The 19,364-nt window shown below is 23.5% G+C and overlaps 2 protein-coding genes across 2 annotated transcripts in view; one reads left to right on the top strand and one right to left on the bottom strand.

Annotated features, from left to right (window-relative positions):
• Positions 1 to 1,468: 1,468 nt before the first annotated feature.
• Positions 1,469 to 12,979, bottom strand: LOC145834932 (uncharacterized). The gene is made up of 8 exons (XM_082942464.1): positions 12,874 to 12,979; positions 10,499 to 10,562; positions 7,235 to 7,302; positions 6,974 to 6,998; positions 3,620 to 3,678; positions 2,731 to 2,904; positions 2,507 to 2,624; positions 1,469 to 1,949 (listed from the first exon to the last, which is right to left on the bottom strand). Exons 5-8 carry the CDS (start codon positions 3,642 to 3,644, stop codon positions 1,658 to 1,660), a joined length of 609 nt encoding a protein of 202 aa, XP_082798590.1. The 5' UTR covers positions 3,645 to 3,678; positions 6,974 to 6,998; positions 7,235 to 7,302; positions 10,499 to 10,562; positions 12,874 to 12,979; the 3' UTR covers positions 1,469 to 1,657.
• Positions 12,980 to 17,885: 4,906 nt separating this feature from the next.
• The window catches only part of LOC145834094 (voltage-gated delayed rectifier potassium channel KCNH5-like), a 42,095-nt gene continuing 40,616 nt past the window's right edge, over positions 17,886 to 19,364 (top strand). The window contains exon 1 of the mRNA XM_082941438.1: positions 17,886 to 18,008. Coding sequence (XP_082797564.1) covers positions 17,921 to 18,008 — 88 coding nt within the window. The 5' untranslated portion in view covers positions 17,886 to 17,920. The remainder of the gene's footprint in view (positions 18,009 to 19,364) is intronic.

The raw sequence follows: 19,364 nt of genomic DNA on the forward strand, positions 1-19,364 counted from the left end.
TTATACACGAAAACACCCAGCTCGAATTTAGTCTACTTTGTTTGAATATAAGCATTTTTTCAAATAGTTAGCTAAAAGTAACAAAATTTTTTCACTTATAGTAACTAATATCATGTAAATAATTGTTTTCACAACTGATATGAATTCGATTTAAAATAAACTTATATTTTTTAACTACATTTTTTAAATAATTTTTAAAACAATTAAATCAGTTCTTTATTCATTAAAAAAAAAATCATTTTTTTGTTTAAAATATCCAAATAAGAAAGTAAATTAAAGTTTAAAATTCCAAAAAAATTTTTTTTTAAGATTTTGAAAAACTCCTTTCTAGGAATGGTATAATTTTTTATGTTTGTCGACATCGAGCAGAACACAATTTTAAAGTTTTTATTATATTCCCTGTAAAAAAATTGTTTAAGAAAATTCAAAACTGACAAATTCAGTAGCAATTTCTTCAATAGTCAGAATAATGCAAAAAATTTGTTTTCAGTTCAATTTCCTAGAACAAAATATATTTTAATGTTAAATAAATTTGTAGTTTTTAATTTTTGATATATTGAAAATTTACTAATATGGTTATGGCAGATAAAACTATTTTATTTAAATACTGTATGTAGATTAACATAGTAGTGAGTAATTTACAACCTGCTGGCCGGATCTGGCCTTTGAGGTATTTAGATTTTTAGAACACAGCAGTGCTTATTAAATGAAAAAAAAAAAGTTTTTTATAAAGTTATTATTAATTTTCATAATACAGCTTTTCAAAACTACATAAAAATCGTATGGTTTGCCTACAAAAACAAACATTATTAAAACTAAATCAAAACAATTATTTAGTTGAAAACGACAAAGAATGTCAAAAACTTACTTGTAGAAATTTACAAACATTTTAAAACTTATTATTAATTAATATTAGTATTTATAAGAATAATTAAAACTGATTTTCGAGTAATTATTTAATAAGTTTGAATTTTTCAAATTGCTCGTTGCTTTTTCATTTTACGTAATTAGTAATAAATTTTCCTAAAAATGACGAAAACTATACAGCAAAATCATTTTATAAAACTTCCAAAATCATTTTTTAAAACTTCCAAATAACTTATTGATACTAATTAATAAACTAAACAAATGAAACAACGTAAACAAATAAATTATCTCAACATATCGTAATATCTGAGGTTTATTTAAGTAAACTAAAAAATCACAATTAATTACTATATAAAAACAGTAGCAATAAAAATTGAGGTAAGTTCATAAAACATTAAGCAATACCAAACTGTGTTCAAAAATTCAGAAAGATATTTTTTTTTAATATTTCAATACAAATATATAAAGTTTTGAATTTAGGTAAAAAAACGTTATTAAAGTTTTACAGTCTAAAACAAATAAAAAAACTAAATAGCTTTAATAAATATTAAGTATTAAAAACTAGTAAAAAAATATTTATAACCAAAAATACCATGATCAAAATAAAAATTAAATTTATTCTAAAGACTTAAAATTAATATGAAGAAAAAGTTTAAATCTATTTACAAAAGTGGTTATAATTTTAAACAACATTTGAAACAAAAAATTACAGTGTAAAAATCAAAGCATAATTTTAATTAAAATGACGAAAAAGCAAAGAAACAACAAATAATATTTTTCATAGCAAGTTTTACAGAGTTTGCTTTTTTCTTCTGAACTTTCTACTTTTTTCCCACCTGACAGTCTCACTCTGCAGCTGACTCATCCTCTCCATTCTACTGATGTACGCATGTCCTGCTCCTGGTAGCGGATCCCGGTATTCCCCCCAATCGGGATTACTGACAGCCTGATTGTCGAAGCGTTCAGGGGGCTGGTTACGCGGGTGCTTGACGACAGGGGAGGAGTTTAGGAATTCACCCATTGCGTTACTGTTGGGTACGTGGTAAAAGCTCCTCCATTTTTGCTTGTGTTGTTGTTGTTTTCTTTTGAAAAAGTTTTATATTTTTTAACAACAGTTTTTGTAAAAAATTACTTTGAAGAAAAACTAAGCAAATCAACAAAAGCATAAAATTGAAATAATTGGTATAGAATATATCAAAAAAAATTACTCACCAAACAAAAATTTGCTGACTTTTATTATAACTTACTTATAAAAAAGAAGTCTTTAGAATACTTCTCTGCGAAACTTTAATTAAAAATAAAATTTCTTAGTTTTTTTTTATTTTGTTGCTTATTTCCTTGATCATCAATATTACGGCAAATAGCTTTATTTTATTACAATAAAAAAATATTAACAGTTGTAAAATAAAATTTAATTATGAAGAAAGTTAAGAACTATTAAACTTCTAATCTTTATAATATCATACAGAAAACAAAAAAGTTGTTGAAAATATTATTAAATTTATTTTTAACAAAAAACAATCAATAACATACGTAAATATGAAAAGCTTATTAGTTTAAGTAACTGTGTTTTATATACTCTAGCATTAATTTCAAACTTTTCAGCTAGTTATACCAATAAAATAAACAAAAAACACACTTGTTTGTAGTGGTAATAAAGCTATGTGCCATCATATTCTTTTTATAAAGCAAACTGTCATTATGATGTGGGGGAGGATCCGCATTAAATTTGCTTGAATCACCGTGGATTAGCATATCTATGTGAAGTATTGTTTGCTTATTTTTTTTACCTTCTAAATATACACACTTAACTTATTTGAATTTTCTTTTCACTTATAGAAAACTTAAACTTGAAAAACTTACTCCAAGATGACCTTCGATTTTTGTTTTTTTTTAAGTCCTTGCTTGGTAAGTTTATTAAAGAGTTGTTAATGTTAAAAGTATCATGCGACTGCTTGCTTAGCAATACTGGTTTTGTGTGATGTTTTCCGTCAATAACTGAAGTTTTATTTGTGGGACTCTTGTTTTTTGTATCATCTGTAAAAGAAAATATTCATAGCGCTATATGCTATTAGTAAAACGGGTATAAAAATTTTTAGGTAAAAATATAATTATAAAATTTAATTAAAAAGTCATTTCTACATTTTTGTAAAATAGTTTTTATAATGTATACCAATGATATAATATTTATGTTTTTCGCCTAGACAAAAACTTTGTTTAAAACAGAAATTGTGAATCAATTATGATAAAGAGTTAAACATAAAGTTTTTCGTTTAATACTTAATTGTATAGTTTTATATTTTATTGTGACCAACAGAAAACTTTCTTTTAAGAAATCAGACTCATGAAAAACTTATTTAATTAAACACGGAATGTTATTAACAAAAGGCTGCCAGCTAAAGTTTTTTTTTTAATCAGAGATTTCAAATCAGTTTTAAGTTAAGTGTTTGTTAAAACATTCACCGTTTAGTATACAAAGCTTACTTGATACAATTTAATATAATGATAGCTACTTGGAACTGATAACAGTCTTTCAACTCTGTATCAAACAATTATTTATAAACATAAAATTTTTTGAAAAACATATGAAAGTTGTTTTATAAATTATCTTTAAGTAACTTAGAAAAAATTCTAAAAGTCCTAAATTAAGCATAATTTTATAAAATATTTTAATTGAAGCAGAAAGAGATCTTACAATCTTCGTACACTTTAAATAAAAATATTTGAGAGTATTGAACAACAATTCACTAACTTTTACTGATATTAAGTAACGACATGGAAATTGTAGGAACTCTTTTTTGTTTCTCTTTACTGTTAATATTTGTGCGATTAAAATTTTTAATTAGAAGAATAGTATAAGTAAAATAAAAATATTTGGTTAGTAAACAGTTTAAAAAATAACTTCAAGTTATGACGTATGAATAAATTTAAATAAAGAGTTTTTTAAATCGTGATCATTGCGTTTGCATGAAACACTGTGTAGAATAAAAACTCTCAATTTGAAATTGTCTAATTAATGTAGATTTAAATAAATACAAACTTTAGTGATTTAGCCAATAAAACTATGAATATTAATAAATTGCTAAATATATGCTTAAATTTTACCGCATTTAAAGAGCTTACAAAAATTAAAAACTTATTGCTTAAGAATCAGTATCCAAAAAACCTTATAGAGTCTAAAATCAACAAATTCCTTGAAGTTAACAAAATCGGAAACTCAACATTTAAACAAGATGAAACAATTAACACAAACAATTAAAAGAAAACAGAAACCGAAAACTGCTCTTATTTCACAACAGTTTACGTAGGTAGTTGTTCAATAAGATTTCAAAAACGAATAGCATCCATATTTCAAAAACACAACATTGTTATTAAACCGGCCTACACCAGCAAAAAAGTTTCTGACTACTTCAGCAACAAAAGTAAATGCTCCGAAGCATTTACCGCAATTATTATTTATAAATACACCTGTTATGCAGATCAGAGCATTTCCTACGTTGGAGAAACATCAAGGCAAATCTTCCGACAAATTACAGACCACTGCGGAACAGATAAAAACAGAGCAATATTTGAACATCTTTTTAATTGCACACCCTGTCAAAACTCTGACATAGTTCAAAACTTTAAAGTTTTGAAACGATGTAAACAACGCGAACACTACAGCCTGGAATCAATATTGATTGAGGAAGAGCGACCTAAGTTTAATACGCAAATAGCATTAAATGGAAAAGCAAAATTATTAATTATTAACAATTAATTAATAAACATATCTTTACTTTAGTTTTACTTGCTAAATCATTAAAGTTTGTACTTATTTAAATATATTCATACGTCATAATTTAAAGTAATTTTTTAAGCTGTTTACTAACCAAATATTTTTTTTATTTAATTTAAATTTTATCACTTGAAAATGGAACTAGTATAGCTTTGAAAAGCTTTGTGAAACAAGCTATAAAACAAAATGAGTAATCTGTTAATAATAAGTTGCAAATGGTATATAAATACGTTTAAAAACCTTTCTATGATAGTACTTATAAAATAAAAAAGGGGTGCAACTAGTTTAAACAAATATCCACATTTAGAAGTTGAATTAAAAACCAAGAAACAATTTTTGCAGTTATTTCAATAATTGATTTCCAACTATGAGTGCTAAACTAATCAAGTTTTATAACTTGTTAATAAGATATAATCATAAATAATAAATAGTAACAATATCAAATAAACTATGAATAACAAAAAAACACAATCTTTGAAAAAAGCACGATAAAGGTGTTGCTATTACAAAAGACTAAACTAAAGTTTCTAGAAACTATTAAAAATTGTTTTATATATCATACATGTGATGTATGTATTTAAGTAGTAAAGCAATAACACTAAAATGAAAACAATGCAACTTAGTTCAATATGTAATAAGATGTGTATTAAAAAAAGCTTTTGTTGGATGAATACAATAATTGTTAGTACTTTATAAGATGCAAAAAAAAAATACAGATAATTTGTTTTAAACTTGACACTTTCTATAATCGTATCAAGTTAAAGTTGTTTATCATATAAAAACTATAAATATTAGTAGTATTTAAAACAGGGTTTCCCAAACTTTTTTGCAAATGGCCCCCTTTAAAGAAAAAAAAAACATGGCCCCCTTTAACAAGATTACTCATAAACTACCATAAAAAACACCTAAGACCTTTTTTTTTGCTCTTCATCTGCAACTCGAGAATATCTAGTAGTGTAAGTTTTTAAACTACCATTAAACACACCAAAAAACTTTTTTTTGTTCTTCATCTGCAACTCAAAAATATCTAGTGTAAGTTTCAAATTATGACCACATGGCCCCCTGTGGCTCCTTTACTGCTCTTGCCCCCCTCTTACCCTTTGATTCTCGTGGCCCCCTGAGTATCTGTTATGGCACCCAAAGAGGCCACTTGGCCCATTTTGGGAAACCCTGATTTAAAATACACTTACTTAAATGATTCAAGTTAATAAACACTCGCTTAAGTAAGTATATTATTTAATAAGTACTACCATTAAAATATATACAGATAATAAAACTATTTAATATAAGTTAATTGTTTGCTAATAGAGAGCCTAGCAAAACAAGTTCACTGTAATATATAATATTAACATATTTAAACATTACTCTTTCTTTATTAAACTAATACATGTTTCTGTGTGTTAACAAGCTAACACCCTTCAACCGAGCTCTGTAAAAAATTATATACTGTTTAGGAGAGAATAGGAGCTAAAGTAGGTGTATATATGTGTTTATTAAAAATAAGAATAAGTACTATAGAATATTGTAGATTGCTGTATTCTAATCTATACTATCTATTATTACTTTTAAAAGAAACAAATATACACCTACTTTAGCTTCTATTCTTTCCTTACAGTATATATTTTTTACAGAGCTCCGTTGAAAAGAGTTAACTTGTTAACACACAGAAACATGTGTTAGTTTAACTAAGAAGGAATACTATTTAAATTTGTTATTATTGCAAATAATAAAAGCTATTTCTTACTCAAATCAATTAATAGTAGACATATAAATTTTTGTCAACATGTAGATCATTTAAGACAAAGCTGCCTCATTCTTCAAAGTAAATTGTCAGCCTGAACTGAGAATAAAATAACCAGTAAAAGCAAAAACTGGAAACAACTCACTGTTAAAAAATATTGAAAGCTAAAAATAAAAACATAAGGGCTAATCAAGAAAAAAACCACCTAGTTTTCGAGAAATTTTTTTTTGGAGTCATAAAAACTAGAATGAGAGTTATAAAAAATAAAATTTAGCTTGAGTCTTACAAAAAAACTAAAAAGTCTCAAACTAGCCTGAGAGTTGACAACCCTGTGAACGCCATATAATAAATCTAGAGTATAGAAATTTCCAAGTTTAGTAAATAAAAATTTTTCTTTAATAAACAGCTCATACAAAAAATAACTAGCACACAAAATAAAAGAAGTTAAAGTTTTAACAAAAGTCAGAAAAATCAAACGAGCAATTTTATTTTACATAACATAGCTAAAAGTTTAATGTGGTATAAACGCAAAGAATTTAATATACAAATTACATAATCAAAGTTATTTAATGTTATGTCAAATAACTTACTTTTTAGACGACAGGTTTCTGGCATCTGTAAAATATTGTCGTTTTAAAAAGTAATCAAAGAATACAAATTGGTACTTTAAGGATTTTTTTAATAAAGAATAGTGTTCTAAAACTAAAGTTTTTAAACTTATTTTACTTATAAATAGTATTTTTTGAGTTACTTATAAAAATTATTGTTTTAGTTAAAATTCAAGAATATCAATTAACCTAGTAATAATTTTTATAAAACTTTTATCAATAAATGAAATAAATTTAACATACTGTCATAAGTTTTATCGCCTGTAAATTCTTGTTTAGAAGTTATTCCATGGAAGCTTTGGCTTTTAGACCTAAGAAAAATAAAAACTAACTACTTAGTTTATCTTTTAAGAACTTAATAGAAAAAGTTTGATAAAAATATTCAAAACAATGTTTAAGTGAAAAAATAAATAATTCAAATGTATTAGAAAAACTTACAATTTACTTACACAGGGTTGAGTACAAAATAAGCTTTTTACATTTTAGTAGCTTAATTTTAAAATTTAAATATCTATTTGAAAACTATTATGTTCTTTGGACACAGTATTATACAATAAGGTTTTCTTTTACAAGTGTGTTAAGTTATAAATCTGGGTAATTTTCAGTTTTGCTCTAAATATCACTTTTGCACAGGTGGAAAAGTTACAATCAGTGCAAATCTTTACCGCTTTCATAAAACTAGCTTTAGATAAGTTAAGTTTTTTTATATAATAGTATTTTAAATACTTCTTACATTTTATTTTTATGAGGTTTAACATTTAATCTATATTCTATAGGTTTGCAATGTTTCTCAAATGATAACAAATTTATATCTTTTAAGTCTCCTCTTTTTCCTAAAGAAGAAAGTCTTACTTCTCTTTTGATTCTTAATAGGTTAAGAGATTGTGAACTTCTAGCTTTATTGATTTCTTTTAAAGAAGTTGCTGGTTTTGTTTCAATACTTTTTCTGAAAGTTTTTGGTGAAAATCCAAATATCTTCATACCTGACCCCAAGTCATATAGACTGATTTTTCTCTGTTCACTATGGCTTCGATTAATGCTACTAGAGAGTGTGTTATTTTTGTGTACAAATTTCTTATTTACTTTATGGTTGTTCCGATCATTAGTTAGCTTAGTACTGCTAGTGTAATAAGGTGATTTTATTGTGACATTTTCAAAGTTATTGTAGTTATGTTGAACTGTTTGAGTTAAGTTATTGTACTGTAAATTTTTCAGTATTTTTTCAACAACATTGACAGAACTTTTTTCTATTAAGGTTTGGTCTTTACATTCATCACTATGGATACTAGAGCAATCAGATGACCAACTGCTTTTTAAAGAAGGTGGGGGAGTGTTAGTTGATTTGAAGTTATACGAAAGCAACTTTTTCATGGCTTCTTCTTTGTCTAGTTCATTAAACCTACTAGTGGTACTCTTGTACTGATAACTCTTTTCATTGGAATTTCTGTGGCTTAAAGAAAGCTTTACTATCTTACTGTCTTCCATGTTCACTGGTTAAAAATTTTCAATATTAGTTTTGCCTAAATGTAGAAAACATTAAGGTGTTACTTAATTTAAGAAACTCTGAGAAAGATTTTTAAGGTAAACTTTTTTATTTTATTTTTGGTAGCTAGAATGAAACATAAAGTTTGATTAATATACTATTATTAGATTATTTCCAGATATAATTCTGTGAAAGTGTTCCACTTAAATTGAACGTCATATAAATTAAAAAAATTAATTCAACTTATAAAAAATAAAACTAATCACAGTGGACTTGAGTCGTGTTTAAGTGGAAAAAGTGATTGAAATTTTGTATAAAATCAGTATTTTTAAACTTTTTCAAATAGTAATTTTTAATTTAGCCTGAGATTATAGAAGTTGAATTTTTAATCAAGTAAAAAATATTCCCATTAGAACAAAAGTTTTCAGACGAAGTGGTAGCTTTCTTAAGCTTTTTTGTTTTATGACTTTTATTTTAAAAAGAAAGTTTTAGTTTAAACAATAAATTAAGACTAGTTAAATTAACATTTAAATTGGCTTTTTATGTAAAATATTGTAAGTTTTTGTAGATTTTAAATTATGATAAATTTTTGATAACTACAATGAATTGGTAAGAATTGAAAAAATTAAGTTTTTAGGGTGTTTCTAAATAAACGTCCCTTAAAATTGTCTGAAAGAACTTTGAGTTTGTTATAGAAATTTTAATTTTTTTATTTAAACCTATTAAATATAAGAATTTCTTTAACACAGAAACATAAATCTCAAACTTGTTTTCAAAGTACTTTAATTTTTGAATTAAGGTTAACAGGTTAAACGACAAAAAAATGGAATTTTTTTTTTCTTTGTTCTTGGCAAAAAATAAAACTTAAAAAAATGATAAAACCACATAGTTAAACTTATTAAAAAAAGCTTTATAAACCTTTTTTAAACTATAGAAAACAAAAAATAGTTTTTAATTGTTTTTTCTTTGAACTTTGATTTTCTATTCTGAAAGATATTAAAATTTGATTTTCGCAAAAACCCTTCAAATCTTTTCGTGCTAACTGGTATAACTTTTGTTGTGAACTGGTTTTTTATCTTTAGTTTAATTCTCTACATGCGCTAAATTTCTTGCCTTTTTGGACAGTAGTTTAAAAAAAAAATTGTACTTTAAATATTTTTTTCCATTTCAAGTTGCAGGTCCACTGTAAACAAATTTAAATTTAAATAAAGTTTGTTTTTAACATAAATATTCAACACTTTTGTATCAAAAACAAAAATAGTTGGAATAAAAAACTGACTTAAGCTAAAAAATTTTATGTTTTACCAGTACACAACAACAAAAGCAAAAAAGGTAATAACTTTTGGCTAGCTTTATAATAGGATTAACTACTCTCTTATATTATTCATAGTAGTAGCAAAGACGGACTGAGAAAATCAAGTTGTTACAAAAAAGTTTTACAAGTTGTCATGCCTACTTCTTTACTTAATATTTATCAGTAGCAAAGGTTTGTTTTTTACTTTTGTTTGACTAAGAAAGTATAGTTGAAAATTACATATTCTTGTAAAATGACGTCATTAAACAGCCTTATTTGATGTTGAATTTTTTCAAAATGTGTCAGTTTGACATCTTGTTTTGAGCTGGTAGGGTTTATATTTTAACAGTTTGTTTATTAAATATATTACAATAATAATAGTACTAGTAAAGCTAATATATAAATTATACCTTTTTTTTTAATAACCAAAGTCGTCAATAATACAAAGAGTCAGTATTTGTTGAAATATATTACGACAGGAAATATAACAAGATTATTTTGCTAGTTTTAATACCTATATTATCTTCTTAAAAGATTTGTGAGTGATATTTGTTCATCAATCATAGTAACAGTAAAAATAGTTTTATCAAACTTGTTTACAAGTATTTTTTAACAGAATGCTATTAATAAAGATATAAAAAAGCTTAAAACATTAGTATTTTTATTAAGTTAAAAAATTTTACAATCGTATTTACTAAATAAAGCAAAACTAAACTATGTTTAAACTAACAAAATGTTTTCAAATTTCTTTGCAGGTCTTAATTGTTTGCTTTTTTCTGATTGTAAAGGTAGTTCTAAAAAAAAATATCATTACAAACTCTATTTAACATATTAAGTAGGTATTCAAAATACTGATAACTTTTTAAATATAAGTTAAAAACATTTAAACACATTGACAAAACAATTTTCTTTATTAAATATTTATTAAAAGTATAATAAGTAGCTCACCAAAATATTTTTTTGAATAAATCCTTATAAAGTTGCTTATTTTTAAAGAAAAAAAATTAAAAAAATTAAAAAGATGTATTTGATTGTATTGATAATAAAATCATTAATTTATATAATAAAACAATATAAAATTATCAAAAATAATACAGTTAATTACCTAAAAAACACAACTATGAAACAAATTAATCAATACTATTGGAAGCTTTGAACTACAAATTTTTTTAAACTTCATTATGATTTAATTTATACTTAGTAATTTTGCTTATTTAAAAGCAAAAGTTCCTTAATCATAAATATATCTTAATATTAATGATATATTTTTAAAACGATTTATTATTTAAATAAAAGTATGTTTAAAATTTACAATTATATGCACAGAATTGTAATTGCAATAGAGTTTAATATTAATTTTGAGTAAATGTAAAAGCTTTAAACTTTATTAGTTCAAAAAATTAGTGTAAACAGCTAATAGCTATAAAAAACTAAATAGAACCTACTAAATATTTCTTTACTACAATTTATATTTCTAATAGTGGTTTTGAAAGTATAAATGAGTAAAAAACTATTAAAGTACAAATGGTTTAATAAAGATAATCACAATTTTATACGTTAAAAAATAAAAAAATATTTTTCAGATACTATAAAATAAGCAAAAAGCTCAAATTTTGGAAGCTTTGAATTTAGATATTAAAATAGACAATGCTTTTAAATTAAAAACAAGGAGTCAAATTATTACTAATAGAAAATATTTAGCAATAAACTGAATTGCACGACCGCCAAAAATAATTTATGTCACGTTCTGCAACCAATTAGGACTCATCATGCAGACATAATAATGATCGTTGATCAGTTAAACTTAACTTCTTTAGGTACTTTTGGACTAAAAAGCTAGTTTGTGGGTTACAGTTAAGAGAAAAGATGCAGCTAATTCATAACATTTAACGTATTTTTTTAACATTGTCAGTATAATGTGAGATTATAGTCATAACATACTTTAGTAAATAACAAAGAAAAAACTAATTTTTTAATTAAATCTAATTTACAAAAATTAACAGCTGTTTTCAATACTTGAAAAGTCAATTCTGGTATTTTTTCTCTAAAAATAATCATATTAAGTTTTAGCATAAGCTTAATAATATGTACTTGTTTTCTTTATTTCAAGTTCTTTAATATGTTAAAAGTTTATGAATTTTAGCTTGTTTTTGAAACAGTTTTTGGTTAAAAATTAATTTCAAAAATTAGGTAATGAATACCACACTCCATGTTTATTAGTTTATAAAACAAATAAAATGTTAGAAGCAAAAAATTTACAAAAATGAAAAAAACTAAATTTAAAAATCCTAAAATCAAATTTTAGTAAAACAAACTTATTATGAGTCTACTAATTTAAAATTAACTTTTGTTCAATTTTATAAATGCAAAAAACGTTTGTTTGAATACTAAAAAACTGTACTTTATAACATTTAAACATGGTAAAGCATAAATTTGCAACATTTATCTTATTATAAAAACAAAAAAATACTTTGTAAAAGAACAATAAAAAATCAAAACACCTTATTCCAGCTACATTACAAAAGTATTTTTTCAAACAGATAAAAATATTATTAACCTTTTAAATATTTTAAAGTGTTATTTAGAAAATTTATAAATAGTGTTTACTAAATTGTTTTAAATAATTTTTTAAAATCTTATGCGGTTTCTAACAAACACAAATAACTTTTATTAAGACTCTTTTTCAAATCAAGCCTAATTAAGATCGTCTTAGTATCCTTAATAATTTGTTATAAACATTAAAATAAATCTATTATCTTAATTATAATAAATCATATAATAAAATTAAAAGTATCCAATATATAATTAATTTCAATCATTATAACTTTTTGTAAAATTTATTTGTTTACTTACTAACTAAATTATATGTTATCAAAATAAAATAAATCTATTATCTTAAATACAACAAATCATACAATAAAATTAAGAGTATACAATATATAATAAACTTAAATCAGTATAAACATTTGTAAAATTTAATTGTTTACTTACTAACCATATTAGGTTAATTGTTTTTTCTTAGCATTAAATAATAGTTATTTTAAACAGCTTTTATTCTATTTAAAGCTACATGACAATTACTTAACTAATTGGAAAAAAACTTACTTAAACTTCTATTTCTTAATTTTTCTTTTATTCTTTGATGATAAAATTTGTTCCTTAAGCCAGCATATGAAACATCAATCTTTTCTCTCACAAATTCTTCAGGCTTGTGCTGCTGTGAAATAAAGGAATTTTAAAAGTTAATATCAAAAAACTAAATAAAAAAAAATTGTATATTTCTAGATACCTTTCATAAATTACTAAAATATCTTTAAGAATAGTTATACCTCAAAGCCATAAAACATGTTCAATAGTTATTAAAGAAAATAAGGCATTCAGTACTTTGCTCAAAAAGCTTAATTTGTTATCAGTAACTATTATCACTAAATAACAATTTTAAATTTTCCTACTTACCATATATTTGTAGAAGTAAACCTAAACTAACATTTATTTTAAAATGTTACAATTTCAACTAATTTCAAAAACATTACAAATAAAAACTGTCTAAGTTAGAAAACTAAACTAAAACAATCAAAAGTTTACAAGATATGGTACACTATAAATTACTGTTATCAAAATGAGTAATTGGATATTTTATAAAATAGTTGTAAAAATAAGCAAACTTTTTGAAAAAACAATTTTCCACTAGGTACAAACTTTGATGAGAAATTACTTCTGTCCCCAATTGTAACTTTAGCTGGCTTTTGTGGAGAAAGAAGTACTCCATCAAATACTAAATTTGTTGCCATAAATATGGTGAACAAAGTGTAAACAAAAGATTTATTTTTTATCTATAAGCTGCTCTAATACTCTGTATTTTTTTAAAACTAAAAATTTGTTTTGTTTTATTAGGAAAAATAACATTAACAAATATAGTAATAAGTTTAATGCAAAAGCTTAATTTTATAAGCTATACATTTTCTTTTATGGTGAGAATTTAAAAAAAAAAAAAGCATTATGTTTCAAAATTGAAATATTTAATAAGTACTTTAGGGTGCATCTGTTGCCAAAAGATAAATTGGTAGTAGAGCATAGTCTAACTTTTAGTGCGCGACAAATTACATAAATAAATAAAACAAAAAAAAAATGCTTCTTAGCTTTTACCACTGTCACGTTATTTACATTTTTCTGAAAACAACCCCTATGTAAATTGTATGGGACCTTAAATTTTTGAGTTTTTGGATGAATTTTTTTTTTACACGTAGCAATCATCACAAAAACACACTCTACTTGTTTTCAGACAAATTGAAGAAAGTTTCTGGGAGGAACTTATTGGTTTCTTCAAAAAAATCTTAAAAATAACAAAAAATTATAAAAAAACATGTAAAAAAATTTTCAGCCAAAACTCAAACATCAAAATTTTAAGGTCCCATACAATTTACATAGGGGTTGTTTTCATAAAAATTTAAATAGCCTGGCGGTGGTAAAAGCTAGAAAGCTAATTTTTTTTTTGTGCTGTTGTTTTATGTGATTTCCCACTTACAAAAAAATGGACTAAGCGAAATTCCAATGTTGGAACAACAGATGCAACCTAATGTATTTAATAAGCAAAGTTTTTAGTTTTAAAATTTAAGAGTTAATTTATTTGGTTACTGTAACCTTGAGTACTTAAGGTAATCATTTCTATCCATATACAGCTTGAGTAACAAAAAACTAGCCTGGTTTCTGGGAAAAGTAAAAAAAAAAGTAAAAATCAAAAGCTTTAGATATTTACTAATAATCAAGCTTAAATTTGAAAAAAAAGGAATATAACAAAAGACATAGTTTTAAAAAACACAATAAAAAGTTGATAATAAAATTACTAAGAGATTTAGGAAAGAAATTCTAACTAGCCTGAGTTTTGCTAAAATCCCAAAACTAGCCTGAGTGTATGGCTACCCTTTTAACATAATTTTCACATAACTTGAGAAAATTACAAGATTTTTTTATAGATAAATCCAAACATGGTAGTTAAGATTTTCATAATTGTTGATAAAAATTGAGAATATAATTTGTACAAAAAATAACTTTAAAAATATATAAATTACTTATATTTAATTTCTAAATTTTGAAAAAACAGGTATCTATACATTTACAAACTATTGTCTGCTTTTAATATTACTTAAATCATAAATTATCGTTGGTCAATTTTAAAAATAAGTGTAAATAATAGATTTGTTTCAAACATGTTTTTAAATAAAATATGTTTATTTATATTTAATAGAAATAGTCTAGTTTATTTAACTAGAGTCTAGTGCACAGAAAAATGAACAACTTTCACACTTAGTTTTGTTTGTAGAACAATTTCATGAATAATTTGTGAGCTTCACGTTTTTTTATGCATCTAAGTTTCTATGGTTAGAAATTATGGATTAAATTGATAGGTAATGGAGAAAATGAAAAAATAAATTATTTGTAAATTAAACTTAAAAGCTGATAAGTATACATTTACACGACAAAACAACAATTATTTAAACATAACACATTTAATAACTTTAAAAATCGATTAAAAGACGTGATGTTAATCGTTACAAATTATAAAAGATTAATTAAAGGTGTTTAGGATCTGGGAAAGGGTATTTTTATAGCTGATTTAATAGATCCGGAATCCGCATCTTCTTTTTAGATATAATTCATTTATACACAAATACTACAAAGTTAAAAGATTATTACCCTATAATTTGTACTGCTTTTTATAGTTTTATTTGTATGATAAAAACTATTGTTTTATCTAATTATCTTTTAAAAATTAGTGACCTATCGCCGGCAAATCACTTTATAATTATTTGGACATTATACTTTTAGTCTAATTTTTCATATTATCTTATTTCTAAATTTTTAGAAATCCTATTAACCAGATATTTTTTCAAATCAATGATATCGTAAAACACTAATGTTCATAGTTTATAATATTAGTTTATTAATTATTTGGTCGCATCATTTAAAAGCTACATTATATATTTTTTTACTATTAAAAAAACAAAGTAGTTAAAAGATTCAATTTTTATAACAAATTATAGTGTGACTTGTGAGATGTTTAAGATTAACTTAATCTGAAATAAATCTTGAATAATTCAAAAGCTACAACGATTGTTATCAAAGTTTTTTTGTTGTTGTTGTATAATTAAAAGCGAAACAAAGTATACTTTTTTATAGATTTAAAATTTCTATTTTTATAAAGGAATTATGTTTTTACTTATAAAGTTTTAAAATAACTCATTACTATACTTTTTATTTTGCTATAACTTTTTTTTAATATAAAATTGTACGTTTAATCAGCGTTAAAATGAACAAATGATTATTTTAACAAAATTAAATTTAGTTGATCCTTTGTTATTAAGTTTTGTTTAAATATAAAAAAAAGTATTGTGATTAGTTTAGTTTTGTCTGAAGTGACTTTTAACGGATTATTTGTTATAAGCATGTATTGTATATTTTTTGTTCATTGTTTTATAACTTAATTTAAAAAAATAATTAAAAACCTGACTATTTATATTTAATTTTCACTTTAATTACTTTTTTAAACCATTTTAAACGAGGCAAAACTTAGTTTTTAATGTTTGTATAATATTTGTGTTAATTGATTTACTGATAATAATACATAAACTTAATAATGTTATGCTTTCTCGCGTCAGTATTTAGAGTTTAAGTATTACACTGGTAAAACTTGATTTTTGTTAAAAAAGCAGTAATGAACAATGTCAAGATCTAGATATATTTTCAGCAGTTTTAAGCTTAAAATTGCTATGGTAGTAGTTAATATTAAGTTATGCTTACATAAAACCTTAAAACACGTCTAACAAAAATTAATGAAGGTTCAAGTGTTATGTTGCTAAAGGAAACAAAATATACAATTATTACCCTTTAGTTAAAAAAACAAACTGTTAATATTAAGCTTTTCTTTAAATTTACTGTACTTACGTACTAAATTATTAAATAATAGAAGTCATGAATGATAGTCAAAATTTCGTCATGAAAATTTTATAAATACATCTTAACACAATTTTTACAATAAAAACTAAAAATTTTAGTAGTTATAAGGGTTTTAGTCAATTTCTTAAATACTTTTTTTTAATTTAAAATGTCTCACTGGAAACAACTGTTTTTTAGGATGTATATAAAGTGAAAAACAATTCAATTAAAATAATGAAGCTTTTATGCATTATTTTACTAATGGTCCTTTTTTAAGCGTTAATTTTTATGGTGTTAATAAAAGTTTAATATTTTATTAGAATTATATAATAATAAATATTATGTAGTTTGATTAGTTAAAATTACAAAAATTTAGTTACAAATAAAAAGTATGTTGTTAGACAGATTGAAACTTAGTTGTTAATTATTTTTTTAAACTGTTTTAATATTTATATTTAGCGGATGTAAAATTTGTGTAAACTCCATCTAAAAACTAATTTAATCAATCATTAGTTATTTCTAAATGAAATCATCAACTAAATAAAAATTTAGATTTAAAGTAAATTATTGATATTTCGTAAAATATAATGCTTTTGTGCTTTTTATATTTTAGTTAGTTTTTGTTTACAACATACTTTATTAACTTAAGTCTAAATACTTATTTTAAAATACTAGTTTACAGATTTTATGCTATAAGTTTTGTAAAATAAACACATTTTAACCTATATTTTAATCCAAAAACACGACTAAACTTTTAATCTAAAGCTTTCATATAACCATATAAAACTTTTATACATTAAAAACAATTTACAGTGATTCTCTTTGAATATGTGATGCATAAAATAAAATAAATTTTCTTATAACGATCAACGTACGCATAAAGTTTTTTTTTTTAATATTACTCAAAATAACACTGAAAACTTTAAATAGTTCTTTTAATATATAAAAAAAATTGAAACTAATATTCGTTTTAATTTTTTTTCCTTATCAAGAACTAAGTGAAAAACTTATTAAATTAAGGCTAGTTTTGAATATAATATTATTCAATAAATTTCAACCGCTGTATCGCGCAGCGATTCTTACTGCAACAGCTGCTCCGAGAAAACAAAAGCAGTTACACATGTAACTTTTTCTCGCCAAACTTTCAGTTATTGTCTGTCACATCAACAAATGCTGGTTGTGATAAATTTGTTGAATATAAACTGAACAAACACTTAAAATGCCTGGAGCATCTAAAAAGGGACTCATAGCACCGCAAAATACCTTTCTGGAAAATATTATAAAACGAACCAGTCAATCGGAATATCGTTAGTTTTGTTAGTTACATTATCATTGTTATAGTTTGAAAATTCAAAAAAAAAAAAATTGAGAAATTATGTGTTGTACGAAGATTAAACTTTATTTTTATCAAAAAATTGGTGGTCTACAACTTTGAAAATTTATGATAAAATTCAATTCATAATAAACAATAACAACACGTACACAAGCTAAAACAAGTTTGTGTTCAAAATTCAGTGAAAATGTTGTAACTTACTTTCTTTTAATAACTATAAATTAATTTGTATTTTTTTCCGTAAGTATTAATTTCTACCAAAAATGTTTTAAAGAGTTGTTTGTTTTTAAAACATTTTGTACCAAAAGCACATAAAAACTATTTTGACATTAACACAGTTATAAACTTAACAACTAACTTAAAGTTAAAAAACAAACCTGTTTTAAATATTTTTATTTAATTTAAACAATATATTTATACAGCTTTGAATTCTTTTAGCGTTTATTACAAAACTTTAAAATTATCTAAAAAATTAACAATTATTAGTTTAATTAAAAAAAACAAACATATTGTCAGATCAAAACATTTATATTTTCCAGCAGTCAAAGTTGAGTTTGCGTTTTTTAGACTTTAATTAAAGAAAAAAACCATAAAACGTTACTCTGACTCTGAAAGCTTTATTGATATATATCTGGTTACAAAGTATTAAACTCTTCGATATTTCGTTCCAAAAGTTAAACGGTTACATAATTTAAGTTTTAATTTGTTTTATTAAGTTTATTTAAAAAATAAAAGTGGTGTAAAAAGTTATAGTGGTTTTAATCAGAGTTGTGTAAATTTTAAAAGTTATTTTTAAGTATATGAATTTTATATTTTAATTCATTTTTGTAAATAAAAGTATTAGTATAAATATTTATAACAAAACTTTGCGAAGTACTTGCTTTGATGAAACTGACTTACGTTTTTTGTGTTAAACTAGTAATACAGCTCCACGAAGTTTTTCAAGAAGCTTTCTACAGAAGCTTTAACAGTATTTACATATGAAATATTTATTAATCATGCTACTATATAAAAAATATTACAGTTTTGTTTATTAAACTAAAATAGGCGTTTTGTTTAAGTGGTTTTACTTCTTAGTTACTAAGCTATCCATAAACTTTATGTTAAAGGAAATAATTATTACAACTATTGCGCAATCTTAAATTATAAAACTGTTTGTAAATTAATTAATAAGTTATAATAAGAAGAAAAAAATTATAATAACATTAAGCAATTAATCTCAAAAAAATAACAAGTATGAAGTTTGAGTCAAACAAAAATTAAACAGCTGCATAAGAACTCTAAGTTAAGCGAAATTTTGAAATTTGTTTATTTATTTTTTCACTTTTAA

The sequence above is a fragment of the Thalia democratica genome, chromosome 4 (genome assembly GCF_965202585.1).
Source record: "Thalia democratica chromosome 4, ktThaDemo2.hap1.1, whole genome shotgun sequence".
Lineage (NCBI taxonomy): Eukaryota > Metazoa > Chordata > Thaliacea > Salpida > Salpidae > Thalia > Thalia democratica.